The sequence below is a fragment of the Drosophila montana genome, unplaced genomic scaffold (genome assembly GCF_035044405.1).
Source record: "Drosophila montana isolate Dmon_TW-CO22-7 unplaced genomic scaffold, ASM3504440v1 contig_1069_1, whole genome shotgun sequence".
Lineage (NCBI taxonomy): Eukaryota > Metazoa > Arthropoda > Insecta > Diptera > Drosophilidae > Drosophila > Drosophila montana.
In genome coordinates, this window is record NW_026996060.1 from 31,048 (window position 1) to 54,933 (window position 23,886).

The window sequence follows — 23,886 nt, forward strand, 5'->3', positions numbered from 1 at the left end:
GACCTATTTATTGTGTTGGGTGATTTTAATTTGCCGAACATCACTTGGTCACTTTTCACTGCCGAAAATTATCTAGTGCCCTCAGCACAGCATGACTTTATAGATTGCATGCTTGACCTTTCGTTGTTTCAAATCAATTCAATTTCTAATCATTTGAATAGAACACTTGATCTTGTATTTGTTAACGACTACCTTATTTCTAATGTGTCTAGGTCCCCTCCTTTATCTCTTCCTGAGGATGTATATCATCCTACTTTAGAGGTTGCAATGTTCAATTGTAATCCTCTCATTTCGTGCTCATCAGCCAATAAGCCCCGCCGTTGCTTTCGCAAAGGAAATTATTCATTGCTGAATCAGCTTATTTATGCAACCGATTGGTCTTTCTTATATGCTCGGTTGACATGAATACTGCTATTAACTTTTTTTATAACACCCTAAACTCCCTCTTAGATATGTGTATTCCCAAGTCAATTCCTTCGACTACCTCTTCAAAGCCACCTTGGTTTACTCCCAGATTAACGAATCTAAAAAATATAAAATCAAAATATTTTAAAAAGTTTAAAAAGTCTGGTTCGTGTACTGACTTGGCTAAATATTCCATAGCCAAGTCGAACTTCTTTCTTCTGAATTCTCAATGCTATGAGAATTATCTAACTCGTTGCAAAAGGCAATTTGCCCTAAATCCAAGACAGTTTTACAATTTTGTAAACTCGAAGCGTAAATCTTCAAGTTTGCCATCTTCTTTTTCTCTCGGGATGGATAAAGCTAGCAATGACTCTGATTCTGCTAACCTATTTGCTAATTTTTTTCAATCAACTTACTCTTCAGTCTGTCCTAATAATAATTCTTACCCTTATACTATTACTTCCTCTAGTTCTATACCTCCCCCTATTATTTCCCATTCCTCTCTCCTTTTAGCTTTAAATTCTTTAAAATCTTCTTTCTCTCCTGGGCCTGACAATATCCCTAGTTGTCTACTCAAGGAGTGTAGTTCTTCCCTTGTTTATCCATTGCTAAAGCTTTTTAATCTATCCCTTGAATCTTCTGTCTTTCCATCTCTTTGCTTGGAAAGAATCTTATATCATTCCTCTCCACAAGAAAGGTGGAAAGTCTGATATACTAAATTACAGGGGCATTGCAAAACTGTCCGCTATTCCTAAATTATTTGAAAAAATAATCACTTCGAATTTGCAGCATTTCTGCAAATCAGTTGTTTCCCCTGTTCAACATGGATTCGTAAAGAATCGGTCTACTACGACCAATCTGCTTGAGTTTACTTCCTTGGTAAATGATGCTTTCCTTTCGAAAATGCAAACTGATGTCATTTACACTGACTTCAGTAAGGCGTTTGACTCCGTGCACCATGACATTTTACTTTTTAAACTTGACCGAATAGGTTTTCCTCCGTATCTTTTGCTTTGGATTAGTTCTTATTTAAAAGGTAGGACCCAAAGAGTAATGTTGAGGCTGACTACCTCTAAACAGGTTCACGTTACTTCTGGTGTTCCTCAAGGTAGTCATCTTGGACCTTTACTCTTTACTCTTTTTATAAATGATCTTCCCTCTGTTATATCCCATGCCCGTGTACTCATGTATGCGGACGACGTGAAACTTATTCTATCATACACCAATCCCCTACATCATTCTCGTCTTCAAGACGATTTGAACGCTATGCAACTTTGGTGCTCGGCCAATCAATTGCATCTGAATTGTTCAAAGTGTATGTTTATGACATTTAATCGTACTACACCTTATCTGGTCAGTTATACAATCGACAATACCCCATTGCAACGTATACTAACAGTTAAGGATCTAGGCGTTCTTTTTGATTCTAAACTCTGTTTCAATCTTCACATAGATACCATCGTTAATGAGGCAAAAGGTGTACTTGGATTCATTAAACGATGGTCTAAAGAGTTTAACGATCCTTTTATAACGAAACTTCTGTACATCTCTCTTGTTCGCCCTATCCTTGAATACTGCTCTTGCATCTGGTCTCCGCAGTATAACAATAGCCAGGATCGTATTGAATCTGTTCAGAAGCAATTTCTGCTTTTTGCCTTACGAGGTTTAAATTGGGACCCTAATCTTCGGTTGCCATCCTATTCCAGCAGGCTTCTTCTTCTTAATCTTCCGTCGTTGACCAACCGTAGGACAATTCTCGGTGTTGTCTTTCTACATAAGTTGGTTGTTGGCGATATAGATTCTCCTTTTCTGTTAGGGCGTCTTCAATTCTCTGTTCCGGCTAGACCAACCAGAAATTACCGCCCCTTATTCCTATCGACGTGCACAACAGACTACGCTATGCACAATTCTTTTCGCGTGCTATGTAAAAATTACAATAGTTTGCATCACGTTTTCTCTACCGAACTTTCTCTACCCCTAATAAAATCGTTGCTTTCAGGATACCTTCGGGAAGTCACTGACCATTCCCAGCTATGAGCAGGGGCATGGCTAGCCGGACTGGCTGTAAATTTTCCCCCACCGGGTCGGTGATTTCCCATTACTTTCCCAATACTATCTCTTTATTCTATCTACTTAACACTCTGTATATCTAGCATACAGTTCTATACTTTATTAACAATCTTCCTCCTTTCTTTTCTCCTATTTATGGTATATTCTTAAATATTATAGCAAATTAACATTATTTTTAATTTTACTTAAGAACACTTTTTCCTACTTACACCCTTCTTCTTAGATGTAGGCTCTAATAGCGTCACTGACAAAATTAGCTGTGAAAAGGGGCACAGCTGGCCGGACTGGCAAATAAAACACCTCCATCGGTCGGTGATGCTATTTGAAATTTGTGTTCTCTATCTAGGCTTTTAGCATTTAATTTTTCTAATTGTAATTATAATGTGTTGAATAATTGGAAGACACTCGTTTTGTCGACCACATATAAATAAATAAATAAATACCGTCGGCTTTGCAATGGCGTCTTCTACCAAACTTGGGTTAGACGATGAAATTGTTGTTTTGCAAACAGGACAAATATTTTTCTTGCCTACTTTAGGGTTATAGCACGCACGATGGAATGTGTGCACACAACTGGTAACTACCAATTGTGTAAAAAATCAAATTAATCAATTCGCTTCAAAGTGAGTGATAAAGCTAACTTACACTAGACTTCATGTTTTTCAAATTCATTTTTAAAATTAATGCGTGGATCTGCGCCAACACCGGCCACCATGAAGCGCTTGGGGGCTTCATTCCACGGGTAGCCGAGCCAACTTGTGGATCGGCCTTTTAAAATTTCCGCCAGTAGCCGTCTTAATCTCTGCCACTCTAACGACTCCGTCTTCTCCTGCGTGCACTGCCGTTACTCTGCCGATCAGCCACTGCTGGGGCGGCAGATTGTCCTCGGCGACGACCACCATCTCTCCCACGATGACGTTTGGCAGGCGACGGTGCCACTTGCTCCGCACTTGGAGTCCGAGCACATAGTCCTTTGACCATCGCAGCCAAAACTGTTGCTTGAGCAACGAGGCAGCTCGCCATCGATTCAATCAGGTGAGACCCTGCTGGTCCGGGGTCCCCTCTGCTGGCAGAGCCCTCAATGGGCCTCCTACCAGTAGGTGGCCTGGCGTTAGAGCCTCGCCATCGCTTGGGTCCTCGATTATTGCTCCCAGGGGTCTGGAATTGAGGACGGCTTCCACTGCGACAAGAGTCGTCTGCAGTTTTTCGGACGTTAGCAACAGGCTGCCTACCGTCCGTAGGAGTAGGTGCTTCGCAGACTTCACACCTGCCTCCCACAGGCCCCTGAAGTGCGTAGCTCTTGGCGGTATTAACGCAAATTCGCATCTGCATTTTGATGCGAATTCGCGAATTGCGTCCGCCTCTTCCTCGATTCGAGCTCGCAACTCCAGGAACTGGCGACTTGCTCCTACGAAGCTCGTCGCGTTGTCGCAATGGACGGTCTGTGGGACTCCTCGACGGCCGACGAACCCTTGAAAAGCCATTAAAAATGTATTAGTGGATAAGGCAGATACTAGTTCTAAGTGAACCGCTTTGAGGCGAAGCAAACAAATAATGTTATGTACGACTTTCGAAAGGTCGTGCTAATTGGGCTACAAAAATCGACGCCACAGATAGAAAATGGGCGAAGCGCTCGGAGTCGATCTGATGGTAAATTTCCCATAATTTGTGTTAGCAGACGTTTGCATTTAAAGCGACGGATACATGATCTCACTGTCTGACGACAGACCTCTTGACCATTGATTAGCCAAAGTCACTCTCGAAGAGGACTCACGAGTGCTCTTGGGCCAGTATGACAATTCGTCAAATGCAGGTATATAATGAAGCTTCCAGCGAATTGCGAATTTCGAACTCGATCTAATCATCTTTAATTCAACTCGTTGGATGGCTTTAACTACTTTCTCGAAAGCTTCTTTGCTTTCGAGCACCTTAGGGATAGTTTTAAATTGTACTTCTCGATTTTTACATTTTTAAATAAAGCGGAACACATAAGCAAACACTCTCGGCAGCCTGTTATGCGATGAGAAATTATCGATAGTTTCCAAGATATCTGGTCGGTCTACCATAGCTGCTAGTCCAACAGCTCTTTTGCGTACTTCTAAAGTTCGCATCTTATCTGTCATCAGATGCTGGTTAAGCGGCCAGGATTCTTTTGGTTCCTTCAAAAATGAAGGCCCATCGAACCACATCGACGCAAGTAATTCATCAACATCGCAGCCTCTTCAAACAATATCTGCTGGGTTTTACTCTGTTGGTTCACGGCGCCATTCAGATTTCTCTGTCCATTCTTGGATTTTAGCCACTCGATTCGAAACAAATGTTGCCAAAGACCTAGATGTGACCGAATCCAATGATGCTTGATTTCAGAATCAGACCAAAGAACCGTCCGTTCAATCGGTATGAGACTTCTGACTCGATGACAAAGATCTGCGAGAAGGTGAGCCGCGCACAACTCAATTCGGGGAAGAGTCATTCTCTTGAGGGGGGCTACTTTAGATTTGGATGTCTACAACGAAATACGACAACCTTCTGCAGTATGGCTGCGTATATATACGCATGCGCCAAACGCTCTTATTGAGGCGTCGGCGAAACCATGTATCTCGATCGGTTAAGTTGGCTCTGTAAACACGTATCGTGGTATCTTTATTCGTTACAACTAAATCAAAGTAGATTTTAGTTGCTGCCACGAGTTATCTGAACTCTGAGGGACAGATTCATCCTAGTCCAATTTCTGAAGCCGAAGCTCTTGGAGTAGGATTTTTGCCTTGATTATCAGAGGTCTTAACAGGCCAAGCCGGTCAAATAGCTGCGATGTCACCGAAAGAATGTTCCGTTTTGTCGCTCTAAAACCCATGAATGAATCGTCTAGCTTGAATTGAAAGGCATCTTCATTCGCAACCACAACACGCCAAGTGTTTTGGTTGTGTCAGACTCTGAGGTCGTTATCGGCTTAGCTGCGTTTGTTGCGGAGAACTCAGGAGAATTCGAAAACCATTTGGTTACTTCGAAGTCAATTAATCATCAACATAAAAATCGTGCCCGATAACGTCAGCTGCTTGAGGCTGTGATGACCCGTTCCTCTTGCTTAGCTTTGCCAAACACCGTATTGTTAAAAACTAGGCAGTCGCAGTGACGCAAGTTAAATGTGCTTAACCTGAAGGAACTCAAAGAGTCAGATGGGTTATTTCTCCACACTACGAGCTGGAAATCTAGTTCTGCTTGATTCACCATTCACCTATATATACATCTTTTTGATGTCAGCTGTCAACGCATATTTGTGGAGTCTAAATCGAAGCAGAGTCGAAGAGCTTGAATGGTCGTTCCAACCATTAGAAGGTCATTCAACGCAATTTGAGACGATGTCCGACAGGACGCGTCGAAAACAACGCGTAACTTCGTCGATGTGTTTTGTGGCTTTAAAACACACTGACGCGAAATGTAGTGTGGAGTTCTTAAAATCTGATCATCTATTTCAGACATGTGACCTAAAGTTAAATTTTCCTCCATGAATTCTAAGTACATACGCTTTAGCTCGAGATTTTGATACAAGCGTCTTTCAAGCGACAAAACACGAGGCTTAACAAGGAGTTACCAAGCTGATTTAGATCTGATGTTAATGATAGTTTTACTTTAAATCGACCTGACGGTAATATTTCAAAATTATTTAGAATGTGGCACTCACATAACTGCTGTTCAAGTGTTCGGACCTTTTTGGCTGCAATGTTCTTTCAATGTCCAAAATTACTGCAATGTTTTGTTTATCGAGGTATAAGACTCTTCTTGGCAACTCAGATTAACAGCATGAGTCTTCTAATGACTTGACGGCGTGTAACACCCTGACAATCCAGCCAACAAGTGTCTTTTGCAGAATCAGACAATTCGGACCTTGTTTAATCTGACCGATAGACAGAAGCTCAAGGAACGTCTCAGCTCCGATGAGCATGTCGATCTTCTGCGGCTTATGAAAATATGGATCAGCCAATTGCAGGTTCTCAGAGATTTTCCAACCACTGACATTGACCGTATGGTCAGGCCGGTAACCCGAAATGGTCTTCAAAATCCACAAATCTAGCGAGAACTCACTGCAATTGACTCGCGACTTCACCACTGTATGATTCTTCTTTCTTACTTGAGTATTGCATTGAGCAATCCCAAGTAAGCGAATACTAGCCTCTTCTCTACGCAGCTGCAATCGTTGTGCTAGCACGTCTGTTACAAAATTAATTTGTGAACCAGAATGGAGTAAAGCACTAGCCAAAACGGACTCGCCACTTGTGGACTGCGGTAGCTAGGATTACACTATCAGACACATTCGCATGCATAGCATGTGAAGTCGATGGTTGATCTTGTGCGGAGTCAAGGGGTGGTGGTAATGCTCGAGTGTTAGAAACGGCAGAGAATATATGCAAGAATGTGTTATGAGAACGACTGCATACTCTGTACTTGTTTACCTTACATTTGGCAACAGTCTTCCCCTTCCAAAGGCAATTGATGCATAAAGGAGCCTCCTTAGCGAACTCAAAGCGCTGCTGTACTGATAACGCGGTATATGCAGAGCAATTAAATATCGAATGGCCTTCCGAACCGCAATATAAACATTTTTGGGGTCTCTTGATCGTTTCTTACACTAGCCCCAAAACACGAAAACGAACCTCGATTGTTGTTTTTAAAAACAGCCTTTGACTTTGGCTATGGGCCATCAGACGAAGCTTTGGCTGATTCTTCAGCAGAAAGGTGTTGATACCTACGATTCAAGGCTGTTTCACAATCACTCCATAATGGAATGATTGCATAATCGAGTTGATCCTCCCATTTTCGTCTGGTCATTGGGTCAACTTTGTTCATAATGAGGTGAATGAGAATCGTGTTAGATATCCTTTTGCCATCACCTATCGACATTGCGAACCATTAATGGAGGAGACAGTATCAATCAATAATGTCAATGATGCCGCAGAAGGTTGTGTTATTTTTGGCAGGTTAAAGTGAGCTGAAATATTTTCATTTAAATATAAGAAATTAATTGTTATATACTCTCTTATGGCTGTTTAATTCTATAATAATATATAATAATTGTCCTCGGTGACTTAAAACGCTCTTACAGTGCCTACAGCTTCACCAGAGAGACATGAGATCAGATGATTGAATTTCTATATGCTCGGGCATGCCTGCAGGCGTTGCAGGACATAATGTCTTTATAACGGACCTTAGACGAGCTTTTTTCGTTATATAAAGTTCTTCGAGCTCGGCACGATACTCATCATCTGAGTCAAAAGTTTCTACTCGAGTCTGATATCTTAACGCTGTATCTATATGTGAGGCCAGCATTTCTAATCTACATTCTAACTCTGTAGATTCTAGGTTTAATTTACCCTATTATTTGATCATTCAAACGCATTATGCTTTTAACGAACTTATTGCGTTTCTTTTTTGAATCGTCAAAACTTTCCTTAGTAGCCGTATGTGACTCTAAATTTGATTTAATAATTACGAATTTAAATTAAAATCGAATTTGCCACACGAATTCAAAAAACTGATATGCCTGATCAATAAAGCATAGGGAAGCGAGCGTCTCTTGACCGAAACGCGCCAACGAAAAATGCGTACAACAACAATTGCACAGCCACCGCTTAGCACAAAGCGGAACGAAAATAAACGAGCTGGCTTGCCATGTACGTGTGTCTGTATGCGTGTACGTACTGCACTTATATACAAGCGCTTGGTCTCGGATAACTGTGAGAATTAATTTCTGACACTGATAATTATTCGCTCAGAAGTTCTAAATCGCACAAATAATAAATTATATAGTGGCATATTCGCACATATGCACAGGTATAGTGACAAATATAAGAAGGTAGCATAATTGCAGCTGCGAATCTGCAAGCGCTTATCGCCTGCAAAAGCATAAATACAGTTAAACAAAGCAATAAAACATTATTCAGATAATTGCAGCTGCATCCAAACAGATAAGCAAAGCAATAAACACCTTACTAGATAATTGCAGCTGCACTTGTACAGTTACACAAAGCAATAGACACCTCACTCAGCATAAATAAGCATAATAAGTTCTACTGAATTTTAGTCTTAAGTTGTTCTTCAATAAATTAACTTGTCGTGAAATATCGCCTTGTATTTCATTCAATTTAACCGTTAGAGCTGTGCGCGGTTTTTATAAGATTCAAACTCACAGCAAATTAAGAAAAATCTAATTGGCGCAGCCGGTAGGATAACAATAAATTGTGGATCCTGATGCAATAGCTAAGTTATTAATTCTTGTGTCCCGTTTACTATTATCCGCTAAAACAACCAACGCGAAGGCAACCCAAGCGACGGTCAATATCGCGTCAGGTTTTTATTAAACCTCGACAGTGACGTGTACACCAATATTCGCATATTGTCAAAGCCGCGGATTGTGCAAAAAACTTGAAAAACAATTCAAGAAGACGCGATAGAATTCGAAGAGAAAATAATTCCAGAAACTTCTGGTTATCTCAAAAGATTCGAAAGTGCTATCTGTGCAAACCAATCAAACATTTTAAACTATAAGTTAACAAATTAAGTGAATACAATAAAAATATAATCAACAACTAAAAGAAACTGAACCTAAAATAAAAGAAGCTGAAGTGAAACAACAAAAACTAAGAGATAAGAAAAATTAAAAATAAAACCAAGTAAATAAAAAATAATTTAATAAAAAAAAACAAAAAATTTATAATGGAAGGCAATGCAATAACACCCCTGACCGATGCCAACATGGCACAAGTGATCAACCAACTTAAAAACGTTGAGAAGTTCACTGGAGATAAGAACGCTTTGTACACGTTCATCAACCGGATCGACTACATTTTGGCCCTCTACACCACCAACGATGCAAGGCAGAGGTCAATTCTTTTTGGAATTGTGGAACGCTGCATCAGCAGTGAAGTGATGTTATCCCTTGGCGTAAGCAACTTGAGGACCTGGACGGATCTTGGGAAGCAACTAATACTGAACTACAAGACGCAAACTAAGAACCACATCCTACTGGAGGAATTCAGGAGCACCCCGTTTAAAGGCAACGTGCGAGCTTTTCTGGAAGAAGCAGAACACCGTAGGCAGACACTAATGAGTAAGCTAGAACTAGAAAATTACATTGACGAAAAAACATTGTATGCGCAACTAATCAAAACTAGCATTGACGACCTTATTCAAAAATTACCCACAAACATTTGCATTCGAATTATAAATTGCGAAATTCCCGATTTAAGATCTCTAATTAATATTTTGCAAGAAAAAAATCTTTATAACGAACCCTGTCTTAATCCAACCCCAAATAAAGTAAAACAAGAAAAATATTTGAAGCCATTGTATCAATCAAACCCAAATATTCAAAGATTCCCCACTTTTCTCCAACCAAATCAACCCTGTGTACCATATCGACCCCATCAACCTTACATTCAACAACCATATCATCAACCATCACCCAACTATACTAACAACAACACTTTTAAACCTAATAATTATTCACCTCAACCAATGCAACAAATACCTAGTCCAATCAGACCAACCTACTTTACACCCAGACCAAACTTCCGACAAACCCAATTCGACAACAATCGTTTCGGACAAGTAACCCCACAACAAAACTCTTTCAATAACTCTGGCGTAGCCAACCAACCGACTAAACGAGTTAGACCTGCAGAAAGTGGACAGAGTAAGATGAGTATTGACGATGAAGCTAAAAATCAGGAAGAGCTAAACTATCATGATTACATGCAACAAGAATACTATAATCAATGCGCTGCTTATCCTGAATATTATCCACAATATTATCAAGTAGAAAGTTACCCACAAAGCCCAGACTTTACATACACACAATCAGCCGAACACGAGACAGAACAACCAAATGAAATAGAAATCAAGCAAGCCGAAAATTTTCAGCTTCCAGCCTTGGAAACAAACAGTACATAGTAATCACTTATAAAGGCAAAAATCTGAAATGTTTAATAGATACAGGATCTACTGTAAATATGATGACATCAAATGTTTTCAATTTACAAGTTCATGACACCGATTGTTTCATTCAAACCAGCAACGGACCTTTAACTATCACAAAGAAAGTTAACGTCCTTTCTAATAACCTATTCAAGGGTAATAATGAATTTCTTCTACACCAATTCTCCTCAGACTATGATCTATTAATTGTTAAAAAAAATGCTTTCAGAAGCACAAGCCGTTATAGATTATAAAACCCAAACTGTTACTTTATACAATAGAAGGTATAAACTAACCAACGATATTCCAATCACAAATCAGAGCCACTTCTTAGCCCAACCAAATCCTGAAACTAATAAACAGTTTAGAAATCCAATTAGAGAAATTTCCGATAACCAAGAATCTGCCAACTCAAGCCCTTACCGATTAGATCATTTAAATGAAGAAGAAAGAATCAATTTAATCTGTTTGTTGAAACAATATCAACACATACAATATAAAGAAGGCGACCAACTTAGTTTCAGTAATTAAGAAAAACACATTATAAATACTACCCACAATTCAGACTTACATACAAAACCATGCAGTTATCCACAAGCATATGAACAGGAAGTTGAACATCAAATTCAAGACATGCTTAATGAAGGTATCATAAGGACTAGCAATTCTCCTTATTGTAGTCCTATATGGATCGTACCGAAAAAGCAAGATGCTTCAGGTAAACAAAAATTCAGAATCGTAATTGACTACAGGAAATTAAATGAAGTAACCATAAGCGATAGGCACCCAATACCAAATATGGACGAGATTTTGGGAAAACTAGGTAGATGCAATTATTTCACTACAATTGACCTTGCAAAAGGATTCCACCAACTTGAAATGCATCCAGATTTCATTCAAAAAACAGCTTTCTCTACTAAACATGGCCACTATGAATTTCTTCGTATGCCATTTGGATTAAAAAATGCACCCGCAACCTTTCAACGTTGCATGAACAATGTTTTACGACCGTTACTAAATAAACATTGTCTGGTATATCTTGATGATATAATTGTATTCTCAACATCCTTAGAAGAACATTTGCAATCACTCCAATTAGTTTTCGAGAAGCTTTCTGAAGCAAATCTCAAATTACAACTTGATAAATGCGAGTTTTTAAAACAAGAAACTTCATTCCTAGGACATGTCATAACTAAGGATGGAATAAAACCCAATCCTGTTAAAATCAAAGCAATTCAGAAATATCCAATTCCCACAAAAACCAAAGAAATAAAAGGTTTTCTTGGATTAACCGGTTACTACAGAAAGTTCATTCCAAATTTTGCAGACATAGCCAAACCAATGACAGCAGTACTTAGAAAAGACTCAAAAATCGACATTAAAAATCCTGAATACATTAGAACTTTTGAAAAATTAAAACAACTAATTTCTAATGACGCAATTCTAAAAATTCCAGACTATAAAAGTAAATTCGTTTTAACCACTGACGCAAGTAATGTAGCTCTTGGAGCAGTACTCTCTCAAGACGGACATCCCATTAGTTTTATTAGCAGAACTCTCAATGACCACGAAACTAACTACAGTGCCATAGAAAAAGAGCTTTTAGCCATTGTATGGGCAACAAAAACTTTTAGACATTACCTACTAGGACGACATTTCGAAATCAATAGTGACCATCAACCATTATGTTGGCTGTACAAAATGGAAGAACCAAATTCAAAATTAACCCAATGGAGAGTTAAATTATCTGAATATGACTTTGACATAAAACATATAAAAGGAAAAGAAAACCACATAGCTGACGCTCTATCACGAGTAAAAATAGAACAGACTTATTTCGGAGAAGAAACACAACATAGCGCTGACGAAGACAATAGTAATTTAATATTCACTACAGAGAAACCAATAAACACATAAAAACATTAACTCCTATGCCGAATTCAAAGAACTTATTTTGAAAACCCATGAAAAACTCCTACACCCCGGAATTCATAAAACAAATAAACTTTTTTGTGAAACCTATTATTTCCCTAATAGCCAAATATTAACACAAAACATAATAAACGAATGTCATATTTGCAACTTAGCAAAATCAGAACATAGAAACACAAAAATGCTAATGAAAATTACACCCAAGCCCGAACACTGTCGTGACAAATTTGTAATTGACATTTATTCTTCTGAAGGCAAACATTATCTTAGCTGCATGGACATTTATTCAAAATTCGCTACTCTTGAAAATATTAAAACAAAAGACTGGATAGAATGCAAAAATGCATTAATGCGTATATTGAAAGTGAAGGAGTAGATATACAATTAAATACAACAATAACAGGAATAGCAGACATCGAAAGACTACATAAAACAATAAATGAAAAAATCAGAATAATTAACACTTTAAATGACGAAGAAAATAAACTCAGCAAAATAGAAACAATTCTTTACATTTACAATCACAAAACAAAACATGACACAACTGGACAAACTCCTGCACACATTTTCTTATATGCCGGACAACCAAATTTAGATACCCAAGAAAAAAAAGAAAAAATAATAAATAAAATTAACAGTGACCGACAACAATACGAAGTTGATACTAGATATCGAAAAGGACCATTACAAAAAGGAAAATTAGAAAACCCTTTTACAGCTAATAAAAACGTTGAACAAACAGACCCAGGCCATTATCAAATTACTAACAGAAATAGAATTACACGCTACTATAAAACACAATTTAAAAAACGAAAGAAATTTAATCAAATCTCAATACCACAGGTCTATTAAATGCAATAGTGATGTTAGTTCTATTAATCACCACATGAAAATAAATTAAAATAATTAATTTGACAACAATTAACAGTACAACTAACTGCAATAGAACACCGGAATAACCCTACACCAAGAAAATAGACAGAAACAAGGACTGTTTAACATAATAGGCTCAGCATAAAAATATCTTTTTGGCACACTCGACGAAAATCATCGAGTGGAATTCCAAAATAATTTAGAGACCGTTGCACAAAATTCGATTAGATTCATGAGCTAAATGACGTAATACGAATGATGAAATGCAAACAATAAAAAAATGTATACCAATTTGTAACTTTATACCAATACAAACAACAGAAATGATTGTAACTAGAAACTTAAGTCAAATTGTCAAAAAAAAAAAAAAAATAAAAAAAAAATAGAAATAGATTTCACACCTCTTGAATTAACAAAAATAAATATTACAACACCATTGTTCATATAATTTTCCAAAATAACTAATTATATTATAATTATACCTACCATATGTAAAATTAAATCCAATTAAACTTTTGTAAAATGATGCAAACCAAGGTGCAAAACCACAAAATGTAATGTTAACCAAACAACACTACCTGTATTGTACTAATAAGTCCCTGCTTAGGCATAGACTTCTCTATAAGGGAAGGGAAGTGGCATATTCGCACATATGCACAGGTATAGTGACAAATATAAGAAGGTAGCATAATTGCAGCTGCGAATCTGCAAGCGCTTATCGCCTGCAAAAGCATAAATACAGTTAAACAAAGCAATAAAACATTATTCAGATAATTGCAGCTGCATCCAAACAGATAAGCAAAGCAATAAACACCTTACTAGATAATTGCAGCTGCACTTGTACAGTTACACAAAGCAATAGACACCTCACTCAGCATAAATAAGCATAATAAGTTCTACTGAATTTTAGTCTTAAGTTGTTCTTCAATAAATTAACTTGTCGTGAAATATCGCCTTGTATTTCATTCAATTTAACCGTTAGAGCTGTGCGCGGTTTTTATAAGATTCAAACTCACAGCAAATAAAGAAAAATCTAATTATATATATGAATCTCCAAAGCGGTTAGTAAGTGTATGCAAATTTTAGTTCTGCTCAACTTCTCTACATATATGCCAAGTATTGAAAGTGTTGGCATCATTAGCGCATCAAGGCAATAGAGTTGAACTTTCAATTTTTAGCACAGTACCTGTTGTTCGGGACTTTCCACTTTTGAAGCTACTTTCCTTGGCATTTTTCAACGATGGCAGCAGGATAGATTTATTTTTTAATTATTTCCGGCCGACGCGAATTTATTTTTCTTTTAAATTTACTTAACACGCGGGCCACAGCAAGTTGCACTTAAGCCACTTGAGCTTATATATTACGCACAATTATCTTTTAAAACTGTCCACCCAGGGGCGCCATGAAAAATTATATTATTTTATGTAATTAAACAAGTAAGAGGTTCTAGTCGACTGCTCCCGACTAGGGGATACCCTGAACCCTCATTTTCCAACACCAAATGCAGCTCGCGCTACGCTCTCGTTTGCTTGAGTAGTAAGAAAGAAAAATTAAAATAAAAAAAAATTTTCCCTTGTCAGGGTTCGAACTCGCAACTAACCGCAGCACTTGCCGAAGCCTCTACACTTACTGAATCTTAATGAGTAAAAAACGAATTAAAATAGCAGCACAGAAAACAATACAATCGCAATTGCAATGCTGTTGATAGAATTCAAAGCAGACGCGCATGAATGTGTGTGTGTACATGTATACAGAAATTCTTGGAATTTGCGCTAGCTGCTGCTAACACGTGCGCACATAACTTTTGTGTTTCTTAACCGATCTTCATGAAATTTTCGACAGTACATCTAATTGTAGGATAGAATATAGAATATTTGTGTATTCTCAATTGTATTATCAATTGCATTAATAGTGGTTTAAATTGGTGGGAAATACAAGTTGGTTTATTAACTTGATTTATAGCTTTGTGGTGGTAAAGTGGTGGTGGCGATAGCTATAAAACGAAATATACTTGATATATATATACTATTCTAGAAGCTACATGTCAAGTTTGGAGACTCTAGCTCGTATTATTTGCCGAAATTGTTCAATAAACAGGATTTCGATATCGATTTTTATCGACTACTTGGAAACTGGGCAAGTTATCGAATATCGGAAACAAACTCGATCTGCGCGGGGACTAGGAGGACCTACAGCTAAATGTCTCTAGCTCTTATAGGTTCTGAGATTCTTCCGTTTATACATACGGACAGACGGACTGACAGACGGACATGGCTAGATCGACTCGGCTGTTGATGCTTATCAATAATATATATACTTAATGGGGTCGAAGATGCTTCCTTCTGCCTGTTACATACATTTGCACAAATACATAATACCCTTTTTAACCATTTTCAATATGTTCAGGGTATAAAAATAACCGAAACTGTAAACATTGTCGTCAAGGTTGCCAAAGAGAAACATATCGAAACGGGCCACCTCTATGACACACTACTCGCAAGGGATAGAATTCTAATCTCAGAACTAGAGACATTAATGTTGTCAGTTATACTTGATAAAAATTATAAACACTGCTATTCTAAACTCTAAAGATTTATAGAAAATATTAAATGAACACCCTAAAAGTAAAACATAAACCGATTTAATGGTTGTAGCATGTGCCAATGTTTTATTAGATAGCCTATTTTGTAAAAAATCCCTTTGTTTTCTGTTCAACACAACGGTACAATACTTAATTTCGCTGATAATAATAATGTCGCAGACTGCGGTAATAAAAAACTGCCAATAAGAAACTGCATTGCTACGCTCACGTCAACATTTTGCAAGCAACTACCCTCCACATGCGCGCAACAATTACACTTCGGCGGCACAGCGCATTGGAGTACTCGTCCCAGTCGTCTGAAACCACTGGAGGAAGTGAACGACGGAATCATAATAATAAACGAAGCAACTGCTAAAATAAAAATCGGTAACAGTACAGAGACAACCGTCCATGGCACATTCCTACCTGACATTTCACATTCAGGAACATGAGAAATATCGTCAGAAGACAACTAGGAAAGTTGACAACAAGACCTGCAATGTTTAGCGCGTCGAAGGCCATCATTGGAGAGCTTCAAGCCACAATCCTTATCTCCAGATATCCAGCAATAAGACAAACTGAACAACCTAATCGTCAGTGATCCTGCAATTGGATAACCATGAAGAACTAAATCTTCAGAGACTCTGCCATTGGACCGTCTCTGAATTCTTGCAATCTCGAAAGCGACGACGACACCTAGAAGGAGTGACGGCGCACGTGAACAGTAAATTCGCGATCAACTCAAAAAAAAAATACCTAAAACAAAACCAGAAGCAATAGCAGAAGAGATATTAACTTACGAAAGACAGCGCAAACTACAGTGGAGAACGGTCACTTTTATTTATAAGCAAGGAAGAGGTTCTAGTCGGGAGCTCCCGATAAATTAAAAAAAAAAAACTTTCCTCAGAAGGCTTCGAGCTTGCAACACGTTTTTTTTAATAACCTCATTGTTCTAGAGAATATTCGTGTATTATCAAAAAGTCGATTCCATTCAAATTGTGGCTTATATGGGCGGGCGGCATAAATTGGTGTTTTTACTTTATTTATAGCTATGTGGTAGTAGCGGGGAGGTGTTGATAGCTAAACAAGGAAAGATACTTGGCATATATATACACTATTCTAGGAGCTACATGTAAAGTCGATAGCTAAACAAGGAAAGATACTTGACATATATATACACTATTCTAGGAGCTACATGTAAAGTCTGGTGAATCTAGCTCTTATAATTTACAAAAACTGCTCAAAAAACGGGTTTTCAATATCGATTTTTATCGACTACTTGGAAACTGGGCAAGTTATCGAATATCGGAAACAAACTCGATCTGCGCTAGGAGGACCTACAGCTAAAAGTCTCTAGCTCTTATAGGTTCTGAGATGCTTGCGTTCATACATACGGACAGACGAACGGACGCACAGACAGACGGACATGGCTAGATCGACTCGACTGTTGATGCTGATCAAGAATATATATACTTTATGGGGATGCAGATGCTTCCTTCTGTCTGTTACATACATTTGCACAAATACATAATACCTTTTTTTCCCATTTTCAATGGGTTCAGGATATACAAAAAACGTTTCCTTGGCAGGGTTCGAACTAGTGACTAACCGCACTACTTGTCACCGCCTATAATCAACAGCCACACCTACCTCCGCCTCTACCCAACAGCTACACCATTAGTGAGACTGAATTGCAATGCTGTTGGTAGATTTTAAAGAAGACGCGCATAAATGTGTGTGTGAACACGTATACAGAAATTCTTGGAATTTGCGCTAGCTGCCGCAAGCACGTGGGCAGCCAAAACACATTTTCTTTTGCGCTTCTTACCCGATCTTGATGAAATTTTCATCAGTAGATTTTGTTGTACTTTAAAATATGCGTGTATTCTCACAATTGCATTTAAATTGTGGCTTATATTGGCGGACGGCATATGTAAATTGGTTTATTTACTTGATTCAAAGCTTTGTGGTGGTAGCGGGGAGGTGGTGATGGGTATCAAATGAAAGATACTTGATATATATATACTATTCTAGAAGCTACATATCAAGTTTGGTGGCTCTAGCTCTTATTGTTTACCCAATTTGCTCAAAAAACAGTATTTCGATTTTGATTTTTATCGATTACTTGGAAACGGGGCAAGTTATCGAATATCGGAAACAAACTCGATCTGTGCCGGAACTAGGAGGACCTACAGCTAAAATTTCGTACTTTTTTAATACTATACTTTATAGGGTCGGAGATGCTTTCTTCTGCCTGTAACATACATTTGCAAAAAAATACACAATACCCTTTTTACCCATTTTTAATGGGTTCAGGGTATAAAAACGAAAAATTGTGCTGGCTTTCAAAGGCGGATTATGCATTTCCTGCTTATCTTCATGTTACAATTCGACAACTGACATTATTAAGCCTAAATTAAGCTAAGGCGGCGAAGCGAGGCGAATTCGCTCCCAAAGCGAGTGATAAAGCTTTATTGCGCTCTTGCTCCGCCCTAAGCCATAGAGTAATAAATATATAGAGGAGGCTTTTGGATCAAAATCTCTTTTTCAAAGCTCTTGATCAGTGCTGTACCTAAATACCATACTTCTCATATACAAGTTTTGATCCACTGTCTGATTAAAATATAATTTCGTATTAATTGTCCAACTACTGGTACAATCAATAATAATTACTTTTTTAACATTATTATTATTATTACTATTACTTTAAATAAGGGTATCAATACCTCGACGCGCCTAATTGTGGTTGGCGTATGTGTCTCAACACACATAACTTGGTGCAAGTGTACATGTATGTGTGTCCGCCATGCAATGGGAAGTATTTAAATTTAAGAAGATTGCAACATTCTGTTTCGCATGTGACGTCACAGGCTAGGGCTTTTTGTGTGCGATCGTTGCGTAAAGTAAATTTATACATTTTTAAATAAATTCGTTATTATTAAAGACACTATTAATAAATTATTTAAATGTACGTAATAAAGGTATAAATATATACTAAACATCACAAGAAATAAAATTCTATGAAATGTGACGTCATAATTTTTGATGTTGACGCGACGTGTGCATAACCCTTTGGTTTGCATGCCATGGGCTGCTGGCATTCAAATTTTCTACCTACTTGCGCCGAGACTCGGATCTGCAGCAACAACATTAGAACCCAAATCGTGTTGTTGTTGTTTCTACACGTTGCCTTGTTGGAAGTAAAAAATATGAATGCCAGCAGGCCATGGCATTCAAATCAAAGGGTTACGCACACGGCGCACCAACATCAAATATTATGACGTAACATTTTAAAGAATTTCATTTCTTGTGATGCTTAGAATATATTTCTATCTTTATTACTTACATTAAAGTAATATATTAATAGGATCTTTTATAAAAATGCATGTATTAAATAATGTATTACTATATTGTACGCAACGGTCGCATACAAAAAACCCTAGCCTGTGATGTCACATGCGCAGCAGAATGTTGCAATCTTATTAAATTCATATACTTCCCTTGGCTTGGAAAACACATACATGCATATTTTTTACCAATATGTGTGAGATGAGACACACATGCCAACAACTATTTGGCGCGTCGAGGCATTGATACCCTTATTTATAGAAATGGTATAGAATGTCTCAAGAAAACAATTATTATTGATTGTACTATTAGTTGCACACTAAATACGAAGTTATATTTTTCTCAGACATTGGATAAAAATGCATATAAGTTTAGTGGTATTAGGTTACAGAACTTATGAATAGTTAAAATACCCTATTTTGAGAAAGGCTGCCTTGCTGATCGAAAATTGAAAAATTATAAAATCTGCCGGGCTGCTTGCAAGTTGAAAGCGAGTGGAGAAGAAGAAGACATGACTTTGCGAATTAAAGGCATATCAGTGTTAAGAAGAGTCGTTTGTTTTGATTATGGTTGTTGTTGGTTCATATGGGAAATGTTCTGAAGTTGTCATTGATTTTTGGGCAACGGCAGAAGTAGCTGTAGACAACCGGGTGTTGTGTTGCAATTTTTGTTTGCAACCTTGCTATCGCGCACGAAGCGTTTCGAAAAAGAGCTTTTGATCCAAAAGACTCCTCTGTCTCTTTATTACTCAATGGCATCCGGCTTACCAATCATTCGTCCAAGAGACATAGATTAACCCAGTTCAATTACTCTCCGAAAGTTCCGGTAACTTAAAAAATGTCAAAAACGGCTGTATTACAATAGTGAAAATGATTGTAACAACTCTTAAAAATAAACTAATAAATTATAACTTTTAAAAATTGTGGGGACCGCCGCTGCCTTAAAAATGTTTGCAGCGGCTGTGCTTGTAAATTTTTTGTTAAAAAAAAATCAGTAGATGACACATAAATATTAAATATAAATTATATAACCGTAATATACGCACCATCGAAATCTTTGATAAAGTTTACATACACCTGCATTTTCTGAACTGTAATGAATTTTGGTAATATTTCAGGTACAACGACTTTTTCATTACTATTTTCATCAGACAGCGTTTTTATGAGCATTTCACGTGTCAATTCCCTATTCTTGGTTAGGGAGTATGTCGTTTCATATAGTATTGTATCAGTCATAACGCCGCAATTGAATGATAATCTTATGCGAATATCCATGTTTTTACCTGTAAGCAAAATTTATTATTGAGAAATACAATTTTGGTATTGAATTTGTATGTACCTGTCTTTAAGTCGCTTAACAAACGTTTTTTATCCGGTGGTGACATATTCCATAATGTCACAGAGTTGGCATCAAATTTAACTGCGGTAATATCCACGGAATCATATATCATTATGTGATCAGTGGCAACTATATCGAAATTAAAGCTCTTAATCAGCTCTTTATAGTTATCTTCAGTAAACTGGTGTATACCCGAATAACTTTGAGAAACATAAATAGGTTCATAATGTCCAATTTTAACGGCTATATCAGCTCTGCGAGGAACATTTGGTTTGCCCACTGTTCCGACAAGAGCAAAAAGAAATAATGGGCTCCATATGAGTGCTACTAATATTAATATAATAGTTCCACCTATTAGGCATTTAGCATAAAACGCCTTAGGCTCTCCCCGTAAAACTGGGAAATCTGAATCCATTTGCCTATAGCAACGTACAATAAATACAGATTGAAAAATATCTTCCATCTTAATCCATTCCATAACTGTAAGTGTGGTATCAATGCATAACCAGTCCAGCATTGTTCGAAGAATATAGAGAAATGGTATTTCCATATAACTAAAACGGTATTATTTTAATATAGCAGAAATAATATGAAAGTTATAAATTTCTTTTTTGCTTACACTTTAAACGCTACATAGTTAACCATTGAAAAACTCTTTGTAAATACATTTCCCAAAATGCGCCTTGGGTAACCACAACGCATCTGATAGGCTGATAATAACATATGAAGGCATTTGATAAGATAAAAGACAGTTGGTGCAGTAGCCCCGAAACTGTGCGCTGTAACATATGGCACTAAAAAGAACATCCATATATGTATTCCAATAACTGTTACGAAATGGAACACAATTTTGACAACCAACGCTTTTCGTAAGTATATCGCACGCTCCGTTACGATAGTAACAAATTGAACAACGAGCATAAAAAGGAAACTGAATGGCACCTTGTTTCCTTGTATATATGTCTCTAGAACGCTTGTGCTATATTTATGACGATACTAAAAAAATTAAATATTATTTATAATTAATAATAATATAAGTTAAATATTCTCTCAATTCCAATTAATATAATACCGAAAAATTCTGATGTTTAAACTTTGACCCAATTCATAGTCAAAAAAAAACGAATTCAAATAGCAGCCCAGAAAACAATGCAATCGCAATTGCAATGCTGTTGGTAGAATTTAAAGAAGACACGCATGAATGTGTGGGTACATGTATACAGAAATTCTTGGAATTTGCGCTAGCTGCTGCTAGCACATGCGTACATAACTTTTGTGCTTCTTAACCGATCTTATATAAAATTCGAGTATTCTCAAAATGACAATTGCATTTAAATTGTGGCTTAAATAGGTAGGCAATACAAGTTGGTTTACTAACATGATTAATAGCTTTGCGGTGGTAGCGGGGAGGTGGCGATAGCTACAAAATGAAATATACTTCATATTTAAGTTACGGCAGTCTCAATAACTACCTTAACAAGGAATGATGAAACATCTTCGATGTCCTGTGGAAGCCTAAGAATTGCTTGGGTAATGTAGTAAGTAGATGTCGATTCTCAGTTGTATGTTGTTTATTGAAAGTAAGATAAGGCCACTTTGTGTTCTCATCGTTTCTTCGCCAGAATTAAATCTGATTCGCTTCCAAGTCTGTTGGTCGCTCGTTAACCCAACGTTGCGCTTGAATCGCAGAGTCAGCACATACCGATGTCAACATAGTTGCAGCGGATATGGCGAAACACCCGGCAACGGCCAGTGCTTAGCTAGCGCAACGTCGTCGTTGCGGTCAATATGTTGACGTTGTGGTGTCGGGTGACAACCTTGTTGTTGCGGCCAAAACGCTTAGCGTGCAGAATGGTTTAAGAGAAGGCACTTGTAGAGAGTTTATGAGCAGCGGTCGTTGTTGTAGCGAAGAGAAGTGGCCACTTGAAGAGAGTTTATAGGCAGCGATCGATGTGTGCCGTTGGCACGAAGACTTGTGGTTGTTGTGAGGGGCAAGGGTGGTGTATGGTGTTAACTCCTCCCTCCTTCAAGATCTGCGTCTCGCGGATTACTAAACCTTCGGTGTAATTTGTTCCTCCAGCTGCCGGCCTACGTCGGATGTTTTCGGAATGCCCTTGGTTAATGTCAACTTCCTCCAAATATAGTACAACAATGTCATAATAACCAATGCCAATGTTGCTTCCAGGGAGAATGAAAATAAAATTCCTGCGAACATGCTCGACAGTTTCTTGTGGTTTTCCAGGTTGAAATTATGAACATATTCCAATGACAGTTCATAACCTGCGGCTGTTACTTTGGTTAACACAGCCGGCATAGCCATCAATTGCGTTGTCGTATAACTGCTGTAGTTCCTATCCCCTATGGTAATCGTCTCGTTACTATACCGGACTATAAACGAGCCCGTCAGGTAATGTTTTTTTGAGGCAGTATTTATTTATTTATATATTTATAGTTCCGTTGAAATTGGACAAGAATATTGTCCCGTCGTCGACCAGTTTGATTGTTTCCTGGTTGTTCCTCAAATACCTGCAAGAGGCATGTCCTCCTTTCAACAGTCTTGGTATGCAACTGTTTTCGTCCAACTGTTGTAAGTTTCTTTCTTGGCAAACAGTTGTGTTGCCTATTGAAAGGCAGTCTCCCAGGACGGCGTATGTTTCCGTGGCCAGCTTTTGGAAATATAGCACCACTTGTCTTCCTTCGAAGGTTGTAGGGAAGAAAGTATTAGTTGATACTTCCTTTCTAAGACCTTAGGCACAGCTACGATATTTAGTAAAAATGTTCCGTTTGTTAGGATGGATGGTCGAGAGAACTCAACGGCTTCGATAGCGTTCTGGTAGGGAAGGCTCTCTGTTTCCGATAGTATCGTTGCTATCTCTCCGTGGTCTAGTAGATTTGTGTTAACAACACCTGATTTCGCTAATTGGCAAGCTCTTGTGATCTCATTTACTTGATTTCCAAGAATGAAGGCCTTGTGCATCACTGTCGTGAAAACGTGGATATCCTCGTCTACGGCGCTCATCTTTCCGATAACATTGTTGAGTCGCTGGAATGATTCCTGAGTCGACTCGAAGAGCCGTGTATTGATTTTGATTTGTTGGTTGTTATTTCTAACAATATTTTCTTGGGACGTCAGAATGGCGGTTCAATCCGATGCATCCGGTGATCCAGCAACCCATTTCAAAGCCGATCCTAGCCAGTTAATGGCGCGTTTTGTTCTCCTGGTTGTATGTGTTACACAGGCGAGGCCCTCACTTCCTTCTTCCAAATAGTGGGTCGTAAGTGCTCTGATCCGGTGGTCGGTGACCAAGTTTGTTTCCTCCCTTATGTCATCAATGATTCGTTGAATCTTATCCAAATCAATAACTTGG

General features: G+C 37.9%; 1 protein-coding gene across 1 annotated transcript; it reads right to left on the bottom strand.

The window, feature by feature from the left end:
- Window positions 1-3,206: 3,206 nt before the first annotated feature.
- On the bottom strand, window positions 3,207-23,537 carry LOC135440860 (piezo-type mechanosensitive ion channel component-like). Its single transcript, XM_064700279.1, has 6 exons — window positions 23,466-23,537; window positions 21,138-21,514; window positions 20,519-21,072; window positions 20,226-20,462; window positions 3,570-3,946; window positions 3,207-3,473 (listed from the first exon to the last, which is right to left on the bottom strand). The coding sequence occupies exons 1-6, from the start codon at window positions 23,535-23,537 to the stop codon at window positions 3,207-3,209; spliced, it is 1,884 nt and encodes a 627-aa protein (XP_064556349.1).
- Window positions 23,538-23,886: the final 349 nt, after the last annotated feature.

Bases quoted from the DNA above. Each gene is read 5' to 3' on its own strand.
- LOC135440860 (XM_064700279.1), bottom strand. From the start codon at position 23,537: ATGAGCGCCGTAGACGAGGATATCCACGTTTTCACGACAGTGATGCAC. The intron at 21,073-21,137 runs GTAAGCAAAAAA...ATACCGTTTTAG, and splicing joins AACTATGTAGCGTTTAAAGT to TTATATGGAAATACCATTTC. The intron at 20,463-20,518 runs GTACATACAAAT...TTTTGCTTACAG, and splicing joins GTTAAGCGACTTAAAGACAG to GTAAAAACATGGATATTCGC.